The sequence below is a fragment of the Chaetura pelagica genome, unplaced genomic scaffold (assembly GCF_000747805.2).
Source record: "Chaetura pelagica isolate M959 unplaced genomic scaffold, ChaPel_1.0 scaffold117, whole genome shotgun sequence".
In the NCBI taxonomy this organism is placed as follows: domain Eukaryota; kingdom Metazoa; phylum Chordata; class Aves; order Apodiformes; family Apodidae; genus Chaetura; species Chaetura pelagica.
In genome coordinates this window covers 3,963,353-3,982,987 of record NW_009954185.1, presented here as the reverse complement: position 1 = coordinate 3,982,987, position 19,635 = coordinate 3,963,353, and the positions used below count along the sequence as shown (strand labels likewise).

The window sequence follows — 19,635 nt, the reverse complement described above, 5'->3', positions numbered from 1 at the left end:
TGGTAGTACTGCTTTATTAAACAGAACTATTGGCAGCTACTGAGATGTTTCAAAAGAGGGGGGGAAAAAAAAAAAAAAAGAGTCTTTTAAGTTTTGCTAAAAGGCACAGGTCTGTTTGTCCCTGAAGCCCACTCTGTACCTTGTAGGATAAGTTTTCAAATTACTGCTACTTGGGCCAATAAAGTTTTGAAAGCTGCCTTACTGAAGCTCAGGTTAGAGTTACAGTTAAGAAAGGTTCCACTAGAATGAAAGTGGAGATACCAAATACAGGAATAAAGTCTGATTCTGACATGTTAGGCTCATTCTCCTAGCATAATTAACAACTCCTAGTACTTACCTGTCTACAGCTTCTTTTAAGCATCCTGTATCCATGCCAGCTTTCTCTGAAGACACTGAGAACTACACCTGACAGAAAATCTACCTTGGTGTGTACTTCACCACAGCAGGGATCAGTATCACCTTTAATCACAGTATCCCCTGCACTGAAAAGGGGGAACACAAATATTTTGTTAATTGTAGCTAATACACGTGGCAAATGTCAAGATTTTAATGACACTCACTTTTTGGTGCTTTCCATCTTCAAAGAGCTTCCCATTGGTTGACTTTAGAGAAATGACTATTCCAAGCTGCTCAAAGTATAAAGTTGGTTTCTGGCTTTCCTCCCTCCCTTGAGTTCACCACCTTGAAAGCCTTAGAATGGTGGCTGGATTCAATCACTGATACATAATCCTGGCATGTTAAAAGCTATTTTATTCCAACATGGTTAGCAGGTAGGTAGTGTTACTGCTGGATTTGTCCAGCATTTAACTGTAAGTGAAACAACTGTCTCCGCCTCCAGGCTTGGCAGGGTAAATGCATGTCTGCCATTGTTAAGGCCTCATTCTTACCTTTGTCATATTCTTACCCTTCAGTGTAAGCCAGAAGGGAGAATAAGGGCTTTGCATTTTGATCAGAGTTAGCTTATGTCTTACAACTTGCATCTTGCTCTGCTCTTCTTAAATGCCACACTTCATTCAGTAATTCTTCTCTTTTAATTCAGGCTTCAATATCTCCCATCTATGGGATTACTATCCTAAGTTACCTGTACTCAACAATGATGATTTCATAACATGCCACAAGCAGGTGCCCATTAAATTCCTTTATTGGAGACAGAAACATTGCAGAATTACAGATTTGATGAGGAAAACTGCAAATACTATAGACTGTTTCTACTGCCAGCAAAATACCAGTTATTACAGGATTTATAGACATACAAATATAAAGTGTTCCTTTCATACCAGATGGTCTGCACATAACAATGCCATTAGGAGTGCTTAATTCTGTTTCTACAAAACCTTTAGAGAAGAATGAGGTAGAGTTTCCTTTAGTTTATCCAGTACTTTTTCACACATCTGTCCTTTACCGTTCAGATCCTTGTAAAATACACTGTTAACTTTAATACTGGAGAAAAACAGAGACCCTTCAGAGGCACTGACTTCTCCCCATGTAAGTTGCTAGTTTCCCACTGTTTATATGCAACAATTCCAGTAACTACTACTGCACCCTTCTAAATGCCTCAAAGGTCAGGTAGATTGGGTATGTCTTTCCTAATTTACTGCTTTGACAGAAATTGTTTGCAAATAGCTTCAGATAAAACTCTTGTCTCCATCATGGCAAAGAACCTTTCCCATTCTACCACTCTATGCTAGAGGTCTTTACCCTGCTAGAGTCCAAAGCATGCCCCCAGGAGATGGAAGGAATAGATTCACTCTTTGTCAACATCATCAACTATGGGATAGAGTTAATGATACATTTGTCTCCAACTTGCAGTTCTAGTCAACTACAAGGCCATTAGAAAATGAATATACATTATGGGAACAGAACAGGCCACTGCCCTGTAGATAGCAGTTTCCCACAGTTAGATGATCTGGAGCTTTACCTGTTTGTTTTGATCTAATATTTTACTGTTTCAGTTTAGATACTAGGGCCCAAGTTATGAAAACGTAGGCACAGATCTAAGTATTTCAGCAACTGAGTAAGAGCGTTCTTAAATAGCAATAGCAATCCACCATCCTGCTAGACATATTTGCTATGTCTAGGTATTCTCTGAGACTGGAAATGATCTTCTGACCTCCTGCCTTGACTGACTTGCTGGGTAATTTTACTTGAATTCCTTAGCATCTCTGTTCTGGATACAGAAGACTTCTCATTTTACTTTTTGCTCTGGCATTCGCAGCAAGCACTTAGTACTTACTTAAAATCTGAGAGTGTATTAGTAGGTGCAGTAGAGACAAACTGTTATTTCACCCAAAGAGGTCACAGTTCAAGTGGTGACCAAATCATAATGAAGAAGAGATTTAGGATACAGGAAGAAGGTGATAAAATAAAGATTAAGAATGTTTGCTTTCTTCTTCTAACTTGCTGAGACATGATAGTTTAAGAGAACAGTTCAGTGATACTGTATCAGAATTTTCAAATGAAAAGCAATTTTTAAAATAAAAATTTGGAAAATTGAAGAGCTTCCATTTTCATATCTTGACCACTTTGATCATAAAATGAAAAAAATCTGTTCCTGCAAGACAGTACCACCTGAGACAGTTTCTGAGCTCCTCCATCTCACACATAAATGACTGCTCTAAACTTGACAGAATCAAGTCCTATGAAGAGTTAACATTAAGAGAACCAGCTCTTGAAAACTCTCCCAACTCTTGCTTAGAAAAAAAGGTACACTTATCTACTATTCCCTCCATACTTCTTCGGTAAAAAACAAAAGTGACCAGTGTTGTCTTTTCTTTTTCTACCTTAACTTTATCCAGCAGATATTTAAAAGACTTTAACATTCTATATCAAGGTCTTGCATCATCCAAGATCTATGAACACAAAATTTAAGATGCTTTTTTTAAAAGCATGGCATGATTATTCAGGATTGTAGTAAAAATCAGACACAATAAGCTAAGTTTTAATACAAGCAAACAGCATAAAACCATGTTCAGAGAAAGGAACAAGGATCTAGCTGTGCTGTTATTACAAGTGAATTTAAACACCACTATTAGTAAATTTGGGTGTGGTTAACCTTGCTACTGTGGTCAATGAGATTTGTTTCTATCCGAGCTACTAATTCCAAATCTGAGGCCTGACTATTCTAACTTGGTATTGTTCTACGACTGCTAAGCCCTAATGTACTTGACTGATCTAGCTAAAGATAACGGACAAGTTAGTTTTGTTTATGGAGTTGGGGATATATTTGCTAACTGTGCTATAGATGGCACTCAGATTTTGCACAGTCAGGGAAAATATCCTGGAATTTCCACTAAGAACTGTCATGCTTAAAGCAAGGCTTGGATAGATGGATTGCTACGATAGCTTTTTTTCACCAATTCAATACCAGTACTGACTTCCGCTATTATGACTTAAGTGATTTACATCCTATGAATTATTCTTCCCAAATGTGAGGATAGTGACAAAATAGCAAAGACTACAGCTCAGAAAATTTGTATTCATAATCAATAAAGAGGTCTTTACCCTGCTATGTGACAAAGTGTACCTGTGTAACAGTTTTAATCTACTGACTCTACATTGAGAAGTAAAATGGTGTCTTCCAACATCACTTTTAAATAAGATAGCACTGTTTGAGAGGTGGCGAATTGTCTTGTGAAGATTTTTCTGTATGTTACTTTATATCCCAAACTACATATTTTACTTGTTTATGGGTTCACAGAGCAAACCTTAAATATATTTCTCATTCATGTAACATTTGTCTCCTGAATAATCAAAATACTCCCACTCTAAAGCAATCCTTGAAACACTGACCTTTATATGACATCTTTCTCTACCCCTTAAAAAGCTTTCTAGAAAGCTTATTTGATCTGTAGTAAAATATTATTTTTATGCAAAATTTGGCTTAGAGTTAAAAGTGGTAAAAATACTACTACTCTACACTTACACAGAGGTTAGATAACTTGTCCAGGGTTACAACGTGGCAGTCTGTTCAGGCCTTGCATATGCAGGTGGTAAAGTGCAATTCTGAGTCCTCAAAACCTGCAAGATAAGATAATCACTTCCTCCTCTAAACTATCACTACTGCTAAAAGCAAAAATAATTAAAATTTGATTAAATGATCACTTTTAGATATGAGACTAAGGGGCATCATGATAGGAGGTTGAGGAAAAGGGGTTGCAAGTCTGTGCGGAGAGGAGAGGACAGGGAGGAATAGCCCACTCCAGGGCACACTCAGCCATCATTTACACCTGCCCACATCTCAGTGTCCAAGCCTGCCACTAGAACATTAAAACTTACCATCAGTAGGGTGAATCCCAAGCAGAGAGAGACAATGTGCCGTAGTCCGGCAGGCTGTGCTACCATCTCTGTATTCTATTTCATAATAAGGCACTATCAACAGAGAGTTCACACTAAGAAATCTATTGAGACTATAGAGATTGTTTTGGAGAGGCTATTGAATTTGAGAGGGTTCCTCCTCTCCGTAGGTGGCTATGAGATCAGTCCCAGCTGTTTTTCTGCCTGCCTCCTTGGAAGACCAAGTGTGACTCTTTCAAATATCACATTTTTCCAAATTACTATTCTTCACACCTGAGGAAAAATAAGTATAAAATAAGTGTACAGGAGAGGATCAATGATACCTCTGTTGAATTAGTTAAACCCTAAAAAAGAATTTATCTAGAAAGAGGAGTGGAGGACAACTGGGGGTTTTTTGGCTTGAGATAGTAGAAAAGGTGTAAACAATGGCTGGGCAGAGAAATCTCTCACTATCTTACCAGGCTTCCCTTCTATACCCCAGAAAAATCATGCTTGCTTTGGATTGCTACAAACTGAGCAGATTATCTACCTTAAGCAGGAACCAGAATCCATCCCTGTAAATTCACAGCAAAGTTGCTCTCAGCACAGGTAAGAATCTAGTTGAGTAATGCCATAAGTCTTGGCATCAGAACAGCTTTATATGAAATGTCAGATTCATAAAAGTTCTCTCATTTGAAAGACTTCTTTCCTATGCATGAATAATGCTCACCAAACTGAAAATTCAGGACATGTTCAATACTGAAAATAATCATCAAAAGAATGAAGGGGAGAAGAAAGAACATACAGAAATTAGAGTTCATTATTATCATTTTAAAGTACCATTATTTGTAAAACATAAGCATGTGAAAGGCTGAGTCTCATTTGATCAACCCAATTAAACATTAAATAATTGCAGCCAATTATGCAAGTATCACACAACAATATTAAATTGTTTATCTTTTTTGAACAGCCTCAAATTCTCCTAATGTTAGACTATCTTATGTCTTCAATGATCAATTAGCAGAACTATAACTAAGTGATGAAGAATGGATAATTGCCTAGTTATGATGTACCAAACTCTTTCTATGTAAATCTGTTGCAATTAAACAAATAGGGCACATAGAGAAAAGATCTGCAGATGTTCTTTTACAATCTATTATTAGCTCAGGGAATACCATAAAGCTCTCCTAAATTTTACAGGCAAAAATAGGAAGAATGTAATAACAAATACTATTATTTTCATGTATTATTTCTTTGCTTTGGTTAACAGGATAAAAAAGCAGTAGCAGAACACAGGATAGGACAACATGCATCATCAGAAGAATTTTCTGTATTATATTGACCCATCAGCTCCCTTATTAGAGATTTTAAAATGTAAAATCTAGAACCTATTCACCTGGATCCCATTTGGAAACAAGCACAACTTGGAGTCGACGTAAAACAGACTAAAACAATTAACCAAGATGTTAAAGACAACAGTTAACATATGCACACTACATTTTCATTCTTCTCTACTAGAAAAGTCTACGCATTCCTGTGAGCGATTCTGGTTTCAACTCCCACAATTTTGAAGTCTCCATGAGTTCAAAATGTGCAGTAAAAAGAAAGGTGTCTTTCTGGTCTGTGCAGTGCAAACCCCAATAAATGAAAACACCCAGTTTCCTCTCATTAAATGACTGGCATCCAATTTAAGAACAGTTTTACACAGCTTTAATGTTGACACTGCCGTAAAACAACTTTTTTAGCTAGTGCTTATTTGTTCTGACTAGTGAATAGATTACTGCTGGTATACTGAGGCCTTCATGGGGATTTTTGATATATGACACCTGTCAACTCTGTCAACATCCTGAGATGTTAAAGTATCATACAACCACTTTGCCATGCATCTGAAATTTGATATTTCCATTTTTCCTTCTGCTGCTAAATCCAAGATCAACATAAGGAGACAGGTTAGATGGTTCAGTAACAGGAAACTGCATGTGGTTGCTTGTTACAAAGTCTTCAGAGAGCTCCATGCCATACTCTAGTTAAAGGCACTCTTCAGTTATGATACTTATCTTATTGGATAAAACTCTCTACCCCATGTTGCATCTTGAAATATTGCCCATGTTAATTTTTCCACCCACCTAATTAAATAAAAGACTACCAGCAGCTTATAACACATAGCAAGACACTGAATGAAGACCAACACACAATACACAGAGATTCAAATAATCAGAAAAGGAGACACATAATACTATTGCTACTATAAGTGAAACAACATTTTGTGCTTGCACAGTAATACTCTAAAGAGAAAACTATCCAACAAATTTTAACAATGGCTACATTGTTAGAGAGAACCTTCAACTGTTCTTCATTAAAAGATCAGATTGGACTACAGTGAAAGACAGTAAAAGACAGGATTTGAGGGAGCAAAGGAAAGTGATGGTTGTCTTTAAAATCTGACCAAAAATGACCAGGGAAAGCCATAAGGCTACTTCTTAGCAGTTGCATAAGGCATGCATGGTCTAACAGAAATTATAGTTTGCCTTTTTAAATTATGTTAACAAATGATAGTAACTGCAATGGACTTATAAAGCATGGGAGAGATACTTTTGAGTCTTAAAAAAAAATAAAGTGCTAAATATTTCCCTTAATACTGGTGCAGCTATGGCAATAAATGTTTCAGTTTTACTTCTTCTAGGACTCCATCAGTGTCAGTTAAGTTCCACCAGTTTTACACTGAAGTAGCACTTTGGAACATTGATACAGAATATGGTGATCATTTTTGGCAAGAGGTATCTTAAAGCTGTTTGTCAAAGCTGTGTGCAAAAAGAGAAGGCGAATAAATATTACAGTATAATTGCTAGTGAACATTTGCACAATTTATTTTCCTAACTACAGGCTACATGCTCTATATTGCTTCCCAACAGTACCAAGACTGCACGTGAGAGAGTAGCATTACATGAAGAAGTATCAGAACAAAACCAGAGTTTGAATTAAATATTTTTCCTTCTTGTGTTAGGTATTTTCTATTGACAACATCAGTTGTTCCTTAATAGGAAGGCCCTATTAAAGCACACGTGTCAATGGAGGCTGGATTCATTTCACAGTGAGTGAAGGGGACAAGAAGAACATTTTGCTGATCTAAATTAAGTGACTTGATGTTGAAAGAAATTCCTCAAAACAAAGGTGGGGTTTCTTTGAAAGAGTGGTTCAATTTTCACCACCATAGTTGTCTAATCTTATTTTTCCAGACAATGACTCAGAAGGCTACACTGTGTCTGCAGTGCCCAGCTCTGATCTAGGCCAGACAAAGGGTGTTTTTTGTCTCAGCAGGGCCTGGCCCAGCCCTGTATATCATGTATGGAAGGATGATTTAATTATTAAAGAGGTATGTATTGCCCAAGCAGTCACTGCATATCCCCCATGGAGGGAAAGGCAATAGGCAAACAGAAAGCATATTGCAGGCTAGATCTACTCAAAAAGAATTTTGGCCTAAAGGACAGAGCTGTTATTTGACAGAGCAAGCATGAGGAGATCTAACAGACTATGCAAACTTGGGAATCTCCCATACAAACAAAGTATGAAAGGAAAGAACATATGGCTAAAACTGTTTCCCAAACACAGAGCAAAAGGCAGAATAATGTCAACAGAACCCTGTGGCAAACTAACAGGCACCGTCTTTGTGTTATTTGACACATGCTCTGCTGGTGATGGCAGTTAAAACAAACCGAACAAACTGAAGAGCAGTTGAAGAGCATTTTACAAGTTTTCAGACTGTACATAAGACACAAGGAGGCACTAAGAAACCTATTAGGAAACTTCTATTGCTAACATTTAGCACCTCTACCAAGGAAATAGGCTTCTACTAACAGGATTACAGTAGAAATCAAAATGATTGTGTTCACATTTGCCAAATTGTGGAAACAATCATCCTGAGGAGCAAAACTGATACAGAAACTATGCTACACACAGACAGCTACAGAAGTTGTCATTATTCATGGCTGTTCTGTCTGGAGAGTCTGACTGAACTCTTCTACTTTCATGACACCAGCACTGCCCAATCGCTGTCTTCTCTTCCATACTGAAACAAAGCAAAAAAGGCATTTAAGAATAAAAGTTAAAAGTAACAGTGTACAATTATGATAACTTCTTAGGTCTATCCTCAGAAAGATTTATATCCACCACTCTGATACTAGTTTATATTATTTCTTATGCCTTTCCTTCTGTCTTTGATTTAAGCAAAGCCTAAAAGCAGCTTGAAGTTTTATCCATCTTCCAATAAGTACCCTAGGAAGGCACGATAATGATATTTGTTAGAGATGATACAGAACAGTCCTGCTTCTCTAGAGCTTTCCATACAGCTGAATACGGTTATCCCCTGAGATCAGTTCACTAATTCATTCATAAGCATGCTCCTCCTCAAGCTCTGGAAGTGTTCTAGGCCAGGCAGGATGGGGCCCTGATCAACCTGATCTAGTGGGAGTTGTCTCTGCCTATGCAGGGGAGTTGGAACTAGATGATCTTTAAGGTCCCTTCCAATTGAAATCTTTCTATGATTCTATGTTATAACACAATTAAGATGTTTTCACTCTGGAAATAAAAGCAGATTTAGCAGATTTCCCTTTCTGATTCTGTCAAAGTCCTTGTGACCTCTAGCTAGACAATTGTATCACTCTTTCTCCCCCTGGAGCTCTTGTAAAAGTAAACACATTAATTCTCCTTCCCTGGTTGCTCTCCACTGGCCTACCCATTTAGATTATGCAACTTTGAGAAAGACAGGGTTTTAGACCCCATGTCTATTCACTGCTGTCTTGACTGCAGTGTTTAAAAGTATTCTACATCATGTTGTGTAAACAACATATATTACCTTCTTTCCATCCATTCCAAATTGCATCCAAATTACAATTTAAAGAGGATAGGAAAGGTTTGTTTATTCTCAAAGCATAGAATGCAAAACCACATCTGAGTGGTATTTCACTGAGTGTATTCTCAGGGAAAAGAATCTCATCTCTAACTCAAGCTGATGAACACTGTGTACTATGACTAATTCATTCATAAGCACACCATTGCTCTACACAATGTAAATTAATCTGAAATATTTATCAAACTTTAGTATTATGAGTTCCACTCAGTGATAGGAAAGAAAATGTGTATTGCATTGCTACTGCTGTCTCTCTCAATTAGCATGAGAAATGGAATCAGTTCTGCCCATGAGTTTCTAATTTGTCACTCTAGCTCTAGTTCCACTGAACAGCTGTTCAAATCCAAAGAAATCCTGTTGAACACAGAAGACTTGCAAAAGAACAATGAGCAGCATGAAAACAGACTTGGAAACACAATAATAGTGATAATCAGAAAATGTTAAACAAGCATGTGTTGTACACAAGGGAACTGGCATAATGATATTACATATGGAGCTCTGCACCTCTTGGTCACAGGTTCAAATGCAGGACAATGTCGGTACTGAGAATTTTTACTCTTTTACAAATGTTCGTTGCCCAACGTGAAATGGATATATTGCTCTAGTTAGAGCAACAGCACAGCACAGAGACCAAAGCTGTGTTTGTTTGTAATTTCCATTGCATTTTGTTCTTCAGAGCTTGAACATTCTTTGGAGCAACAGCTTCAGACTGTTAAAATGATATGACAATAGCCCAATGACACAGCAAAGAGGTTTGTTGTTTGTTGTTTTTTTTTCCATCCTAGGAGAATACATAAAGAATTTTTATGGAAGACCCTGAAAACTCTGGACAGTTTAAGATTATATACTCCATTTTCTGTATTGCAGCATTGTTTTCCATACGATGACCTGGAGTCCATTTGGATATGAATCCATCTCTCCACAGACAGGAAAGTACACAACACAATCAGCAACCACTGACTGACTCTTGAAGGGGAAGCAGCCATTTTTCTCTTTAAAATCATGTTTCTAACAATGAAGCATTCTAACTTTTTTTGCTTTTTTTTTAAAGAAGGAAGAAAACCAAGAAGTAAGCATATACATAATCGTCTAACACTTTTCAGGAGAGATGAATTTACTCTCGGCATGTAACTAACAAACACTTGCCGTGTACATAGTTGCAAGGCAAAAGGTTTATGAGTAGTCTGAAAGTTAAAAGGTCCAAGATAGACAACAGTTAGAAGCAATCAGCAATCCATACTTTTCCAGCCTCTGTGTGAACCTTGGTCAGGGAGGGTTTGGGGGATAGATAAATTAGGATGATAGAGGAGGGCATGGGAAGAAGCCTCAAGGAACAGGCTGGACAAATTTTTCTTAACAATTCACTCATTATCTATTAGCCAAGAAAGAAAGACACATATTCTACTGTTGTCTTCTGAAACAGAACTCTGGATTTTGCAAGCCCTTCTTGATTGTTTCACAGCACAAACTGCTAAGTAGTACCTATTGCCATGTGCAGCACTTAAAGAGCTACAAATGGCCTCAGCTCTTTCTGATGCCGAGCTATCACCTGACTGCAATTACAAGTGAGCAGTGGAGACTCAAACTGACCACAAACTGCTGAAGGCCCTGACATATACTGCATCACCTGGACACCAGAAGGTAACTGGAGTTACACAAGTGCCTTCAGACATTAATGGAAGATACTTTAAATACTAACATGATGGCTTTAATACAGAGTGTTATGGAAAGAGTGATGATCAGTATGCATTACAATGTATCAACAAAATCAAGCTTACAGTCTGTCCCTAAAATAAATCTGGATATACAACAACAAGAAAAATAAAGTGATAGACACTAACAGTTACTTTAGCTAGGTGTCTCCGTCATTTGGGATGAGAAAGATGAAACAGAACTGTGGTATGTAGTGGGAATCTGGAGAAAAGCTACTGTGTATTATCATACAGTAAGATGATAAAAATGTAACTGACATGGACAAATGAAATAGTAAGCCTCTCTTTCCCCTAAAATCTAGAACTAGAAGAGCCTTTCCTTCTTCCTATCAGTCCTACTGTTTGAAGACCCAGATCTCAAGCCATTACACAGCTGAAACAATAAAAATATCATAGGAGAGTGTCTCTCCTGAAAATTGGCTCAGCCACCAACAAAAAGGTACCACAATATCAGGAATTTCCTCCCAGCGTTGCAGACAAAAGTGTCCAAGACTGTTCTAAAGAACAAGAGATGCTGATCCCATGTTACCCTCCTAGTAAATAACAGCCAAGTGGTTTTGCTGCATTATTTGAACTACAAGTCTTGGGGGAGGTGCTGGGGAAGAAAAAAATAAAAAAATAGTTATGCTGGAGACCAGCAGCTGTGAAACGTGAAAATATGTAGAGAAGAAAGAATACAGAAGAATCATGAGATGCCCTGACTTTCCTCTGGTGACTGCTTCACCCTACCGGAATTAAACAATTAAAAAACCCACAACCAGTAACAACAGATTTAAACTTGGACTGTACCATGGCACAAAACACTGAATAAATAACACTATATGAGTGAACCTGCTTATCACAGGATTTTAGGTGGGTCAACATATGACAGCAAAATGTAATTCATAGGCATTTTTGTTTAGGGTCTCATCAGAACAGCCCTGTGTCAGATTATTTCTACACACTAGTAAAGGACCTGTAAAATAAAAAGAAAAATCAATGTGAAGACTGTTTAAGAAAAAATTCTGATCATTTTCTGGTATTCAGAGATTTGCAATGTGGTGCAGTACATCTCACAATCTTTCAAGGTGATTCTTAGTTCAGGGCTTACAAGCAGGAAGATAAAAATTTTGGTAGCAAATCTAAGAACTTATTGAGCCAAAAGCTGAAAGTGTAGAACAGAAACCATCAGAGTTGATTTGAAGAAATCATTACAATACTGCCAAGCAATTGTTATCAGATCTTAAATGAAGTGACTTCTAATTTGCCAAGACTTACTCTTATTCCCAAATCCCCTTCACCATGAACTAAGTAAAAGAAAACAGGCAACTAAAATAAGAAGGGTCACCACATTCTGCTCATTGACTTTAGCTAAAACACTGTTGACACCTTTGCTCAGACATCAAGGTCAAGCACAGATTCAAAAAAGACTTTGGTATTTAGCGAATCAGAGGATTTCTTAGAACAAGAAGTGACCATATGATTGGAAAAATGCTGAGAAACAAATTGTAATCAGTGGAGGCACTCAGTGAGAGCTTACTACTTCACCCATCTTTTTATTGATTAGCCTCTGTTCATCTGTAATTGGGATTATTAAGAAGTTTATTTTTTCCTTTAAAAAGGAACTTATGACAACAGTACTGGATTTCACTGATAGCAGTAAAATCTTATTACTCTCTTCCAGCTTCCAAGATGAACAGGGAAAAAGATATCACTCTACACCTGTATCATATTTTGTCAAGGAAAAAAAATTGGTAGAATAACCAGACCAAACAAAATAGCCTATATTGTTATTTAATGGTGCCTATAGCATCACCATTAAAACACTATTTTCAGGTGTTTTCAGATTTTAATCTTTTATTATTATATATTATTATATAATATAATATTATTATATTTTATCTTTTATTATTATCTTTTATTTATAAAGAAGAGGAAGCACCTCACCTGGATATCACTCAGCTTATTCAGGAAACGGGTTGTTAACTGAGGTCCATTCTCCATAGTTGGAATGTGCAAATGCTGATATTGAATAAAGAAGAGAGAAGAGGAGGTAAAGAGAGAGAGAATAACATATGTTAGAAGCTTTACATAACTATGAACACCTTAGGGTCATCAAAAATTTTAATAAATATTTATCAAGCTTTCTAGCCCTCCTTACAATTAGGCAAAAGTTGTAAGATAATTATAGGAGGGCATGCTGAGCCAGTGAAACATTAAATTACTTTAATCATAATGCTGTTTTTAAACAAAGGCTAATCTAAACCTTCCAAAATACCTGTTCAAAACAGAGGGTATATGATACAAGCAGGAGTAAAAACACTGTTTACAATATTTAATTTCAAAGTACATAATGTAGAAACACAACAGGTACATTTATAGCACTTATTAACACTCAACACCTTGATGTCTCCTGTATTATCTTAGCATCTGATGAGATAATATAATATATATCTTATATAAGAAATATAATTTTATATTGGCTGCCCTGGCAGCAAGTTGGGCAAACTGCTTGCTGGGGTGCATCAATCACAGCATAACCAGTCAAAAGAGGTGATTCTCCCACTGTATTCAGTACCGGTGCAACCTCACCTCAAGCACTGTGTGTGGTTCTGGGCCCTACAATTTAAGAAGGATGTGAAGGTCCTTGAGTATGTCATGAAGAGGGCAACAAACCTGGTGAAAGGGCTGGAAGGTATGTCTTATGAAGAGCGGCTAAGGACTTCAGGCTTGTCTAGTTCGGAGAAAAGGAGACTGAGGGACAACCTCATTGCTCTCAACATCTTTCTGAGGAGAGCATACTGAGAGATCAAGTGTCCTGCTACATTGAGGGAGGTGCTGATCTTTTCTTTGTATCCAGTGATAGGACACATGGGAATGGTTCAAAGCTGCATCAGGGGAGGTTTAAATATTTCCTAATGTCTAATCTATTTACTAAGAGGGTGGCCAAACACTGGAACAAGCTTCCTAGAGAGGTGGTCAATGCTCCAAGCCTGTCAGTGGTTAAGAAGCATTCAGACAGTGCCCTTAACAACATGCTTTAACTTGGGTCATCCCTGAAGTGGTCAGGCAGTTGGAGTAGATTGATCACTGTCGGTCACTTCCAACTGAAATAGTCTATTTTACTCTATTCATTCCATCTTATTAATTCAAGAAGTATCACCTAACAGGCTTTTACTGTATTTGTCACATTTAATGGAAAAAACCACATCTATATATATACAGTTGCAATAAACCAGCCTTCTGAACTAACTTTGAGCTAGCTAAACAGCACCAACTCAGCTTAACAGGCTGAATGCCTGTGGAATTCCACCTCTGCAGGAGAAATCTCCCACATGGTGTATAGTAGGTGGAAGCAGCTGTGCACCCTCCTGAAACTGTTTCCATCAGAGATGGGTTCCCTGCAGTGAGGGGTGAGGAAGAAATGAATTTGAGAAAGGAAATTTTGTCCCCTGCAAAAGTCCTTCCTCTCCTCATGTTTCCCAGGTACCTCAACTTTGGAAAATATTCAATAGAAGAAATGCAGGATAAAGTATTTTTCTATCTTTTCAAATGGGCTGGGAACTGTTGGTTTTCATTTTGTTTTTTTCGTTTTCCCAGAAATCATAGAATCATAGAATCCTAGGAGTTGGAAGGGACCTCGAAAGATCATCTAGTCCAACCCCCCCTGCCAGAGCAGGGTCACCTAGAGTACATCACACAGGAACGCATCCAGGTGGGTTTTGAATGTCTCCAGTGAAGGAGACTCCACAACCCCCCTGGGCAGCCTGTTCCAGTGCTCTGTCACTCTTACAGTAAAAAAAAAATTCCGGATATTCACCTTGAACCTCCTATGCTCCAATTTGCACCCATTACCCCTTGTCCTACCACTGGTCATCACTGAAAAAAGCCCAACCCCATCTCCCTGACACTCACCCCTTACATATTTGTAAACATTGATGAGGTCACCCCTCAGTCTCTTTTTCTCCAAGCTCAAGAGACCCAGCTCCCTCAGCCTTTCCTCATAAGGGAGATGTTCCACTCCCTTAATCATCTTTGTAGCTCTGTGTTAGACTCTTTCAAGCAGTTCCCTGTCCTTTTTGAACTGAGGGGACCAATATGATATTTTATAACTTTAACTACTCAAAACCCCCAGAAAATGAGGGAAATGTTGTCTTCTGACAACTAGTAACTCACTTGGGAAACAACATACTGACACTGTTCATTTTTCAAGGGGCCTCTGGCAGCACACTTTTTCTAACTCACTTGTTTTGTGCTTCAACTGCAATTAATTATGAAACCACTTTGAAGAAACAAGGGGAAAAAAAATAAATATTGAAGAGACACTATCTTACCTTGCCCTTATATAAAATTTTAGAGATAGGACATACAACACAAGCTGTTCCAGCACCAAACATCTCCTTTACTCTGTTCTCTTCCAAGGCAGCTGTCAGGTCACTCATGGTGATGTATCGCTCAGACACTTTAAATTCTCCCTGCAGAAGAATCAACCATAAAAACTGTAAACACTTAAATATTGATTGTCTTTTTATTTTCCATGTTAAAACATCTCTATCAGAACTATTAGCCTTGTGGCAACAAGTGTTGACTGTGACCTTTTGATCTTTTCAAATTTCCCGGTATCACACAAGATTAACCAAACAATGACATTCAAGGAAGCCAGTGCTGTGCCAGATACAATGCTGACAACAAAGTGGCAGTTTCCTCAGAATATCAATATTTATCATGGGTCATGTGACAAAAGATCTAACTACTCATGATCTCTAGCATGATAGAGCTTGTACAAAAATTACTCAATTATGTCAAGAGAGCTTTGCATCCCACTTTTGGACAACTCCTATGCAAAATACATTGATAATTCCACTTGCAATGTCAGCTAGATGTGACACATTTCTTTAATCCCTGATGAAATTTAACACTGTAGCCTGTAAACAGCTGTTACATAAGGAAATGACTGTACTGCCGGTATAAGTATAGCAACTAACATTGGTAAGTCCTGATATAGGAGGAGTTTTATATTCTATAGGTGAAAAATGCAAAGCAATTGATTGAAAGGACATGTTTAAAGAACAAAGATAAAAATAGAACATTGAAATTTTCATTTCATGGATTTATGTGGACTTTGTCTTATCAGACCAAACTAAAGCTCAGTCATTAATTTTATATGCAAGATCTTGAATATGAAACAGAGATGCTTATGATAGCAGAGAACATTATCAGCTCTTAACAAGATACTTGTTGGAGAAAGACAGGGACACGTAAGCGGCAGAGTTTCAGACAGAGAATGGAGGTCAGGAAGAAAACAACCTTTCTGAGAGCAGACAACACCTTTCAAGAGGACTGAGGTGGGAGTCTAGTATCTCACACATAAGGACTATCAACTAGAAATAACTGTCTGTCTTGTAAAGAAGACAACACTGAGAAGTACACATGCACATCTGCACTAGGGGAGTACCAGTACAACTAAAGGTGCATGACAGCTCAGAACAGGTCAACAAATGGCACACGTGCACCATGAAGGACATGCCTATCTCTCTTCACTGCAAATTAGATTTGAGTGATACAATTGTGAACTGTATTTCAGAAAGCCTTTCAGATACAGGCAAAGGGAAGTAGAGTTAATATCAGGGGAACGTATCACACATGTCTGTGTTATTTCTTTTACTCTTTCCTAAACGTACGCTGCACCAGAACCAGTGGACAGGATATGGGGCTTGATAAGCCTTTGACTGTATTCTTATACCATACAGGCAGAGTGAACAGTTAGCAGCATTTCAGGATATGAGGTAATTACAAGTGTCAAAATAAATACTTGATGGCTACATGATAGAACTGGAATCTGGAAACAGAGAGACAACAGCAAAACCGTGCCTGGATTTTAGATTGCCTTGCTAGTTATTAGAAATAAGGGTGGAACCATGAGAACTAAGGGAGCTGATGACTGAAGTATAGTCATCAGCTCATGCACGGTCATGCACGATAATTGTTTCATTGCTTTAAGTTGCTAGTACCAGAGGATTTAATGAGAATTTCCATGTTAAATACTACACGGATCTACTTTAACAAGCTTGGTATTGTTCTGTGTAACAGGTGGGGGTATTCTGATGATGTTGCTGGGAATCTATGAATTACCATGCCCTTAGTTCCCATTTTAGTTGATGGATTTGACCAGATCAGCTGAACTTCAAGATACTGAGCACCAGAAATGCTTACTCGCATTGATGTTATAATGTGATAGTTGAAACGATTGCTGCCAAGGTCAAAACACTCACCCATTTGTGTGCCAGATCCAAAATGCTTTGTCTTGTCACTCCTGGAAGGATGATGCCATCTAAAGGTGGTGTTGCCAGTTCATTTTCTGTCAAACACAGAAGAAACAGAAGCACAGGTTGAAAAACAAACAAAGAAATAAAAATGTTTACTGATATTGCACCAAACAAAAATTAGAAAGAAGTCAAATGATAAAGTTGCCTATCCAGTAAGATGTAACATTTGTCAGAGCTCTCTAAGAACAGAAGGAACACAAATTCAACTTCAATAAGTTGTTGTTGAGTGTTTCAAACCTTTTGAGTAGGCTTCAGTGAGGGGGAAGAAACAGTTAATACATAACAAATACGTTGCTAAAGCCTAGTCGTAGGTTTTACTCGTCAGGGTATTATAGATTCACTCTATAACTACTGGGAACCACTGAATGGCTCAGTCTGCAAATTCAGAATAGTGAGGCACAAAGGAAAGCTAAATTCTAATAATCCCAGGGCAGATCATGCCTTTCCCTGAACTACTTCACTTAATTTAGGATTATGGGGTCCAGCATATCAAATTCTTAGCACTAATGTGAAACATCCTTCAGAAATTTGGAGGGTCATCTACTGAGTAAGCAAAGCAGTAGAAAACGTGCCAAATGTATCTTGAGAGGAGACTTCCTTAATGATCTTTTGCCTTACTCTAGATATACCTTTCCCCCCCCTAATTTTCTCTTTACACAAAAAGAGCAATCCTAATAAAATTCCAAAAGCACCAACAATTCAAAGTGTTCAACTAGTGTGGTTTGTTAGTTGGTTTTTCTTGTTTGTTTTTGAAAACAAAAAAGTCAGATAGATTTTCATCTAACATAACTAATGAAGCAGTAGATAAATGGTAATCAGTACTTGGTAAACATTTAAATTACAACACAGAAGTAGGTATGTAGTCTATGGTCTTCCATGTAGTCTTTTCAGCAAACTAGAGTTAATATTTTTCATTTTAAACCATCACTTTAATTTTTAATATCACATAGCATAGTCAGTAGTTTCTATTACCAGAGAATACTGAGCATTTACTCTTTCAGACAGACAGACTCTTAAAACAGTCTCAATTTTGCACTGAGAAGTGAAGGCATCCACAGACTTTTCAGTAATACTCTTTTTTTAACCCTTTTCTCTCTTTTCTTGCTTGATCTTATGAGGATCCTATTGTGCCCATTAAATTCACAAACCATTAAGGTTTTTTATTAATTTTTACTTAGGTCATATAAAAGAACAAGGTATTTATCTAATGTTTTTGTTATGTCTCCTTCTCCCTACCTGCAAAAGATCACTGAACTCAGGCCTGTTTGAACCAGTCTCAAAGGAAAAGCTGTCTTAAAAGTGTTTCTATAGGTCCTGTGAAAACTTGTAGCTGGGTAAAAAGCAAGAGAATTCTGTGCATAAACAGTGCTGCTGGCCTGTGCATACACAACTCCAGACTGACTATAGCATGGATGGACTTTCTCCTGCTCTGCTCTCTTTGGGAGCTGGAGTGGGATAGTGGAAATAGAGGATAAATTAATGGTATTGTTCATTTAATCTGCTACTCACTGTCCATTCTCTTAGGAAACATCTGTTACTTTTTAATGCAGCCATCCCCGGATTTATTAATTTGGACTACAAGATTTTTCTTCCTATGCTTCAATGTTCCTTTCATGAGGATCCATACATACATAAGATACAAACCTCCATGACAATATGTGAAAAAAAAAAAAAAAAAAAAAAAAGCTTCGCTAGAACAGGCTATATATTCTGCCCTAGTTTGACTAACCAATAGTGCCCTTCCTATTCCAGACTTTTGAGTACAGAGGTAGTTTCTTCTCATACAGTCAGCAACAAGTCAGGATTCTATCTAGCATCACTCCTAATCATGATGCCTGGTCCTAATTCCGGCACATTTGATAGCACCACATCAAAAGAAGAGTACTTAAAAGCTTTTAAAGAGCCAAAGGGCTCACCTGATTCTGAACACTGAAAACCTGATGCTTTGCATTTGCAACCCGGTTATATACACGTGCTTCCCTTTCTTTATCAGAAAACTTCAAATAATGTGGACTTAAATACCAAAGACTGTGACTGTACACAAGATATTCTTCTCTGTTCTGTGATTTTGCCACAGATCTTAGCCAGGACCTGTTCAAGCTCAACAACATATATTAATTGATTTGAGCTAGTCTGACAAGGTGCCAAGCCTAACCAGCCACCAAACAGCACTGAGCACACAGGACATGGGAGTCTCAAAATTATTCAAACAGCCTGAATTGCAGAATTCTGTCAAGTATACATATGATGCCTACCAGCCTGGGTCCACCCAAGGATCATCTGCTCCCCTGGTTTCCAGCAGAGATGATAATGCTGTAACACACAGCATGCCAAATAGCTCATCATCTCTGTGAACTGATGCCAAATCAGGCTCCACATGACATCAGTGTGTCCATCTCCAAAAACACAGACTGTGAGCTCACAGACTTCATTTGCCTTT

The 19,635-nt window shown here is 37.8% G+C and overlaps 1 protein-coding gene across 1 annotated transcript in view; it reads right to left on the bottom strand.

Moving 5' to 3' along the window:
• Positions 1–7,999: 7,999 nt before the first annotated feature.
• The window catches only part of BCAT1 (branched chain amino-acid transaminase 1, cytosolic), a 40,936-nt gene continuing 29,300 nt past the window's right edge, over positions 8,000–19,635 (bottom strand). Inside the window, exons 8-11 of the mRNA XM_010003010.1 lie at positions 17,142–17,227; positions 15,204–15,344; positions 12,817–12,891; positions 8,000–8,338 (exon numbers count right to left, since the gene is read on the bottom strand). Of these exons, the coding sequence (XP_010001312.1) occupies positions 8,297–8,338; positions 12,817–12,891; positions 15,204–15,344; positions 17,142–17,227 (344 nt within the window). The 3' untranslated portion in view covers positions 8,000–8,296. The remainder of the gene's footprint in view (positions 8,339–12,816; positions 12,892–15,203; positions 15,345–17,141; positions 17,228–19,635) is intronic.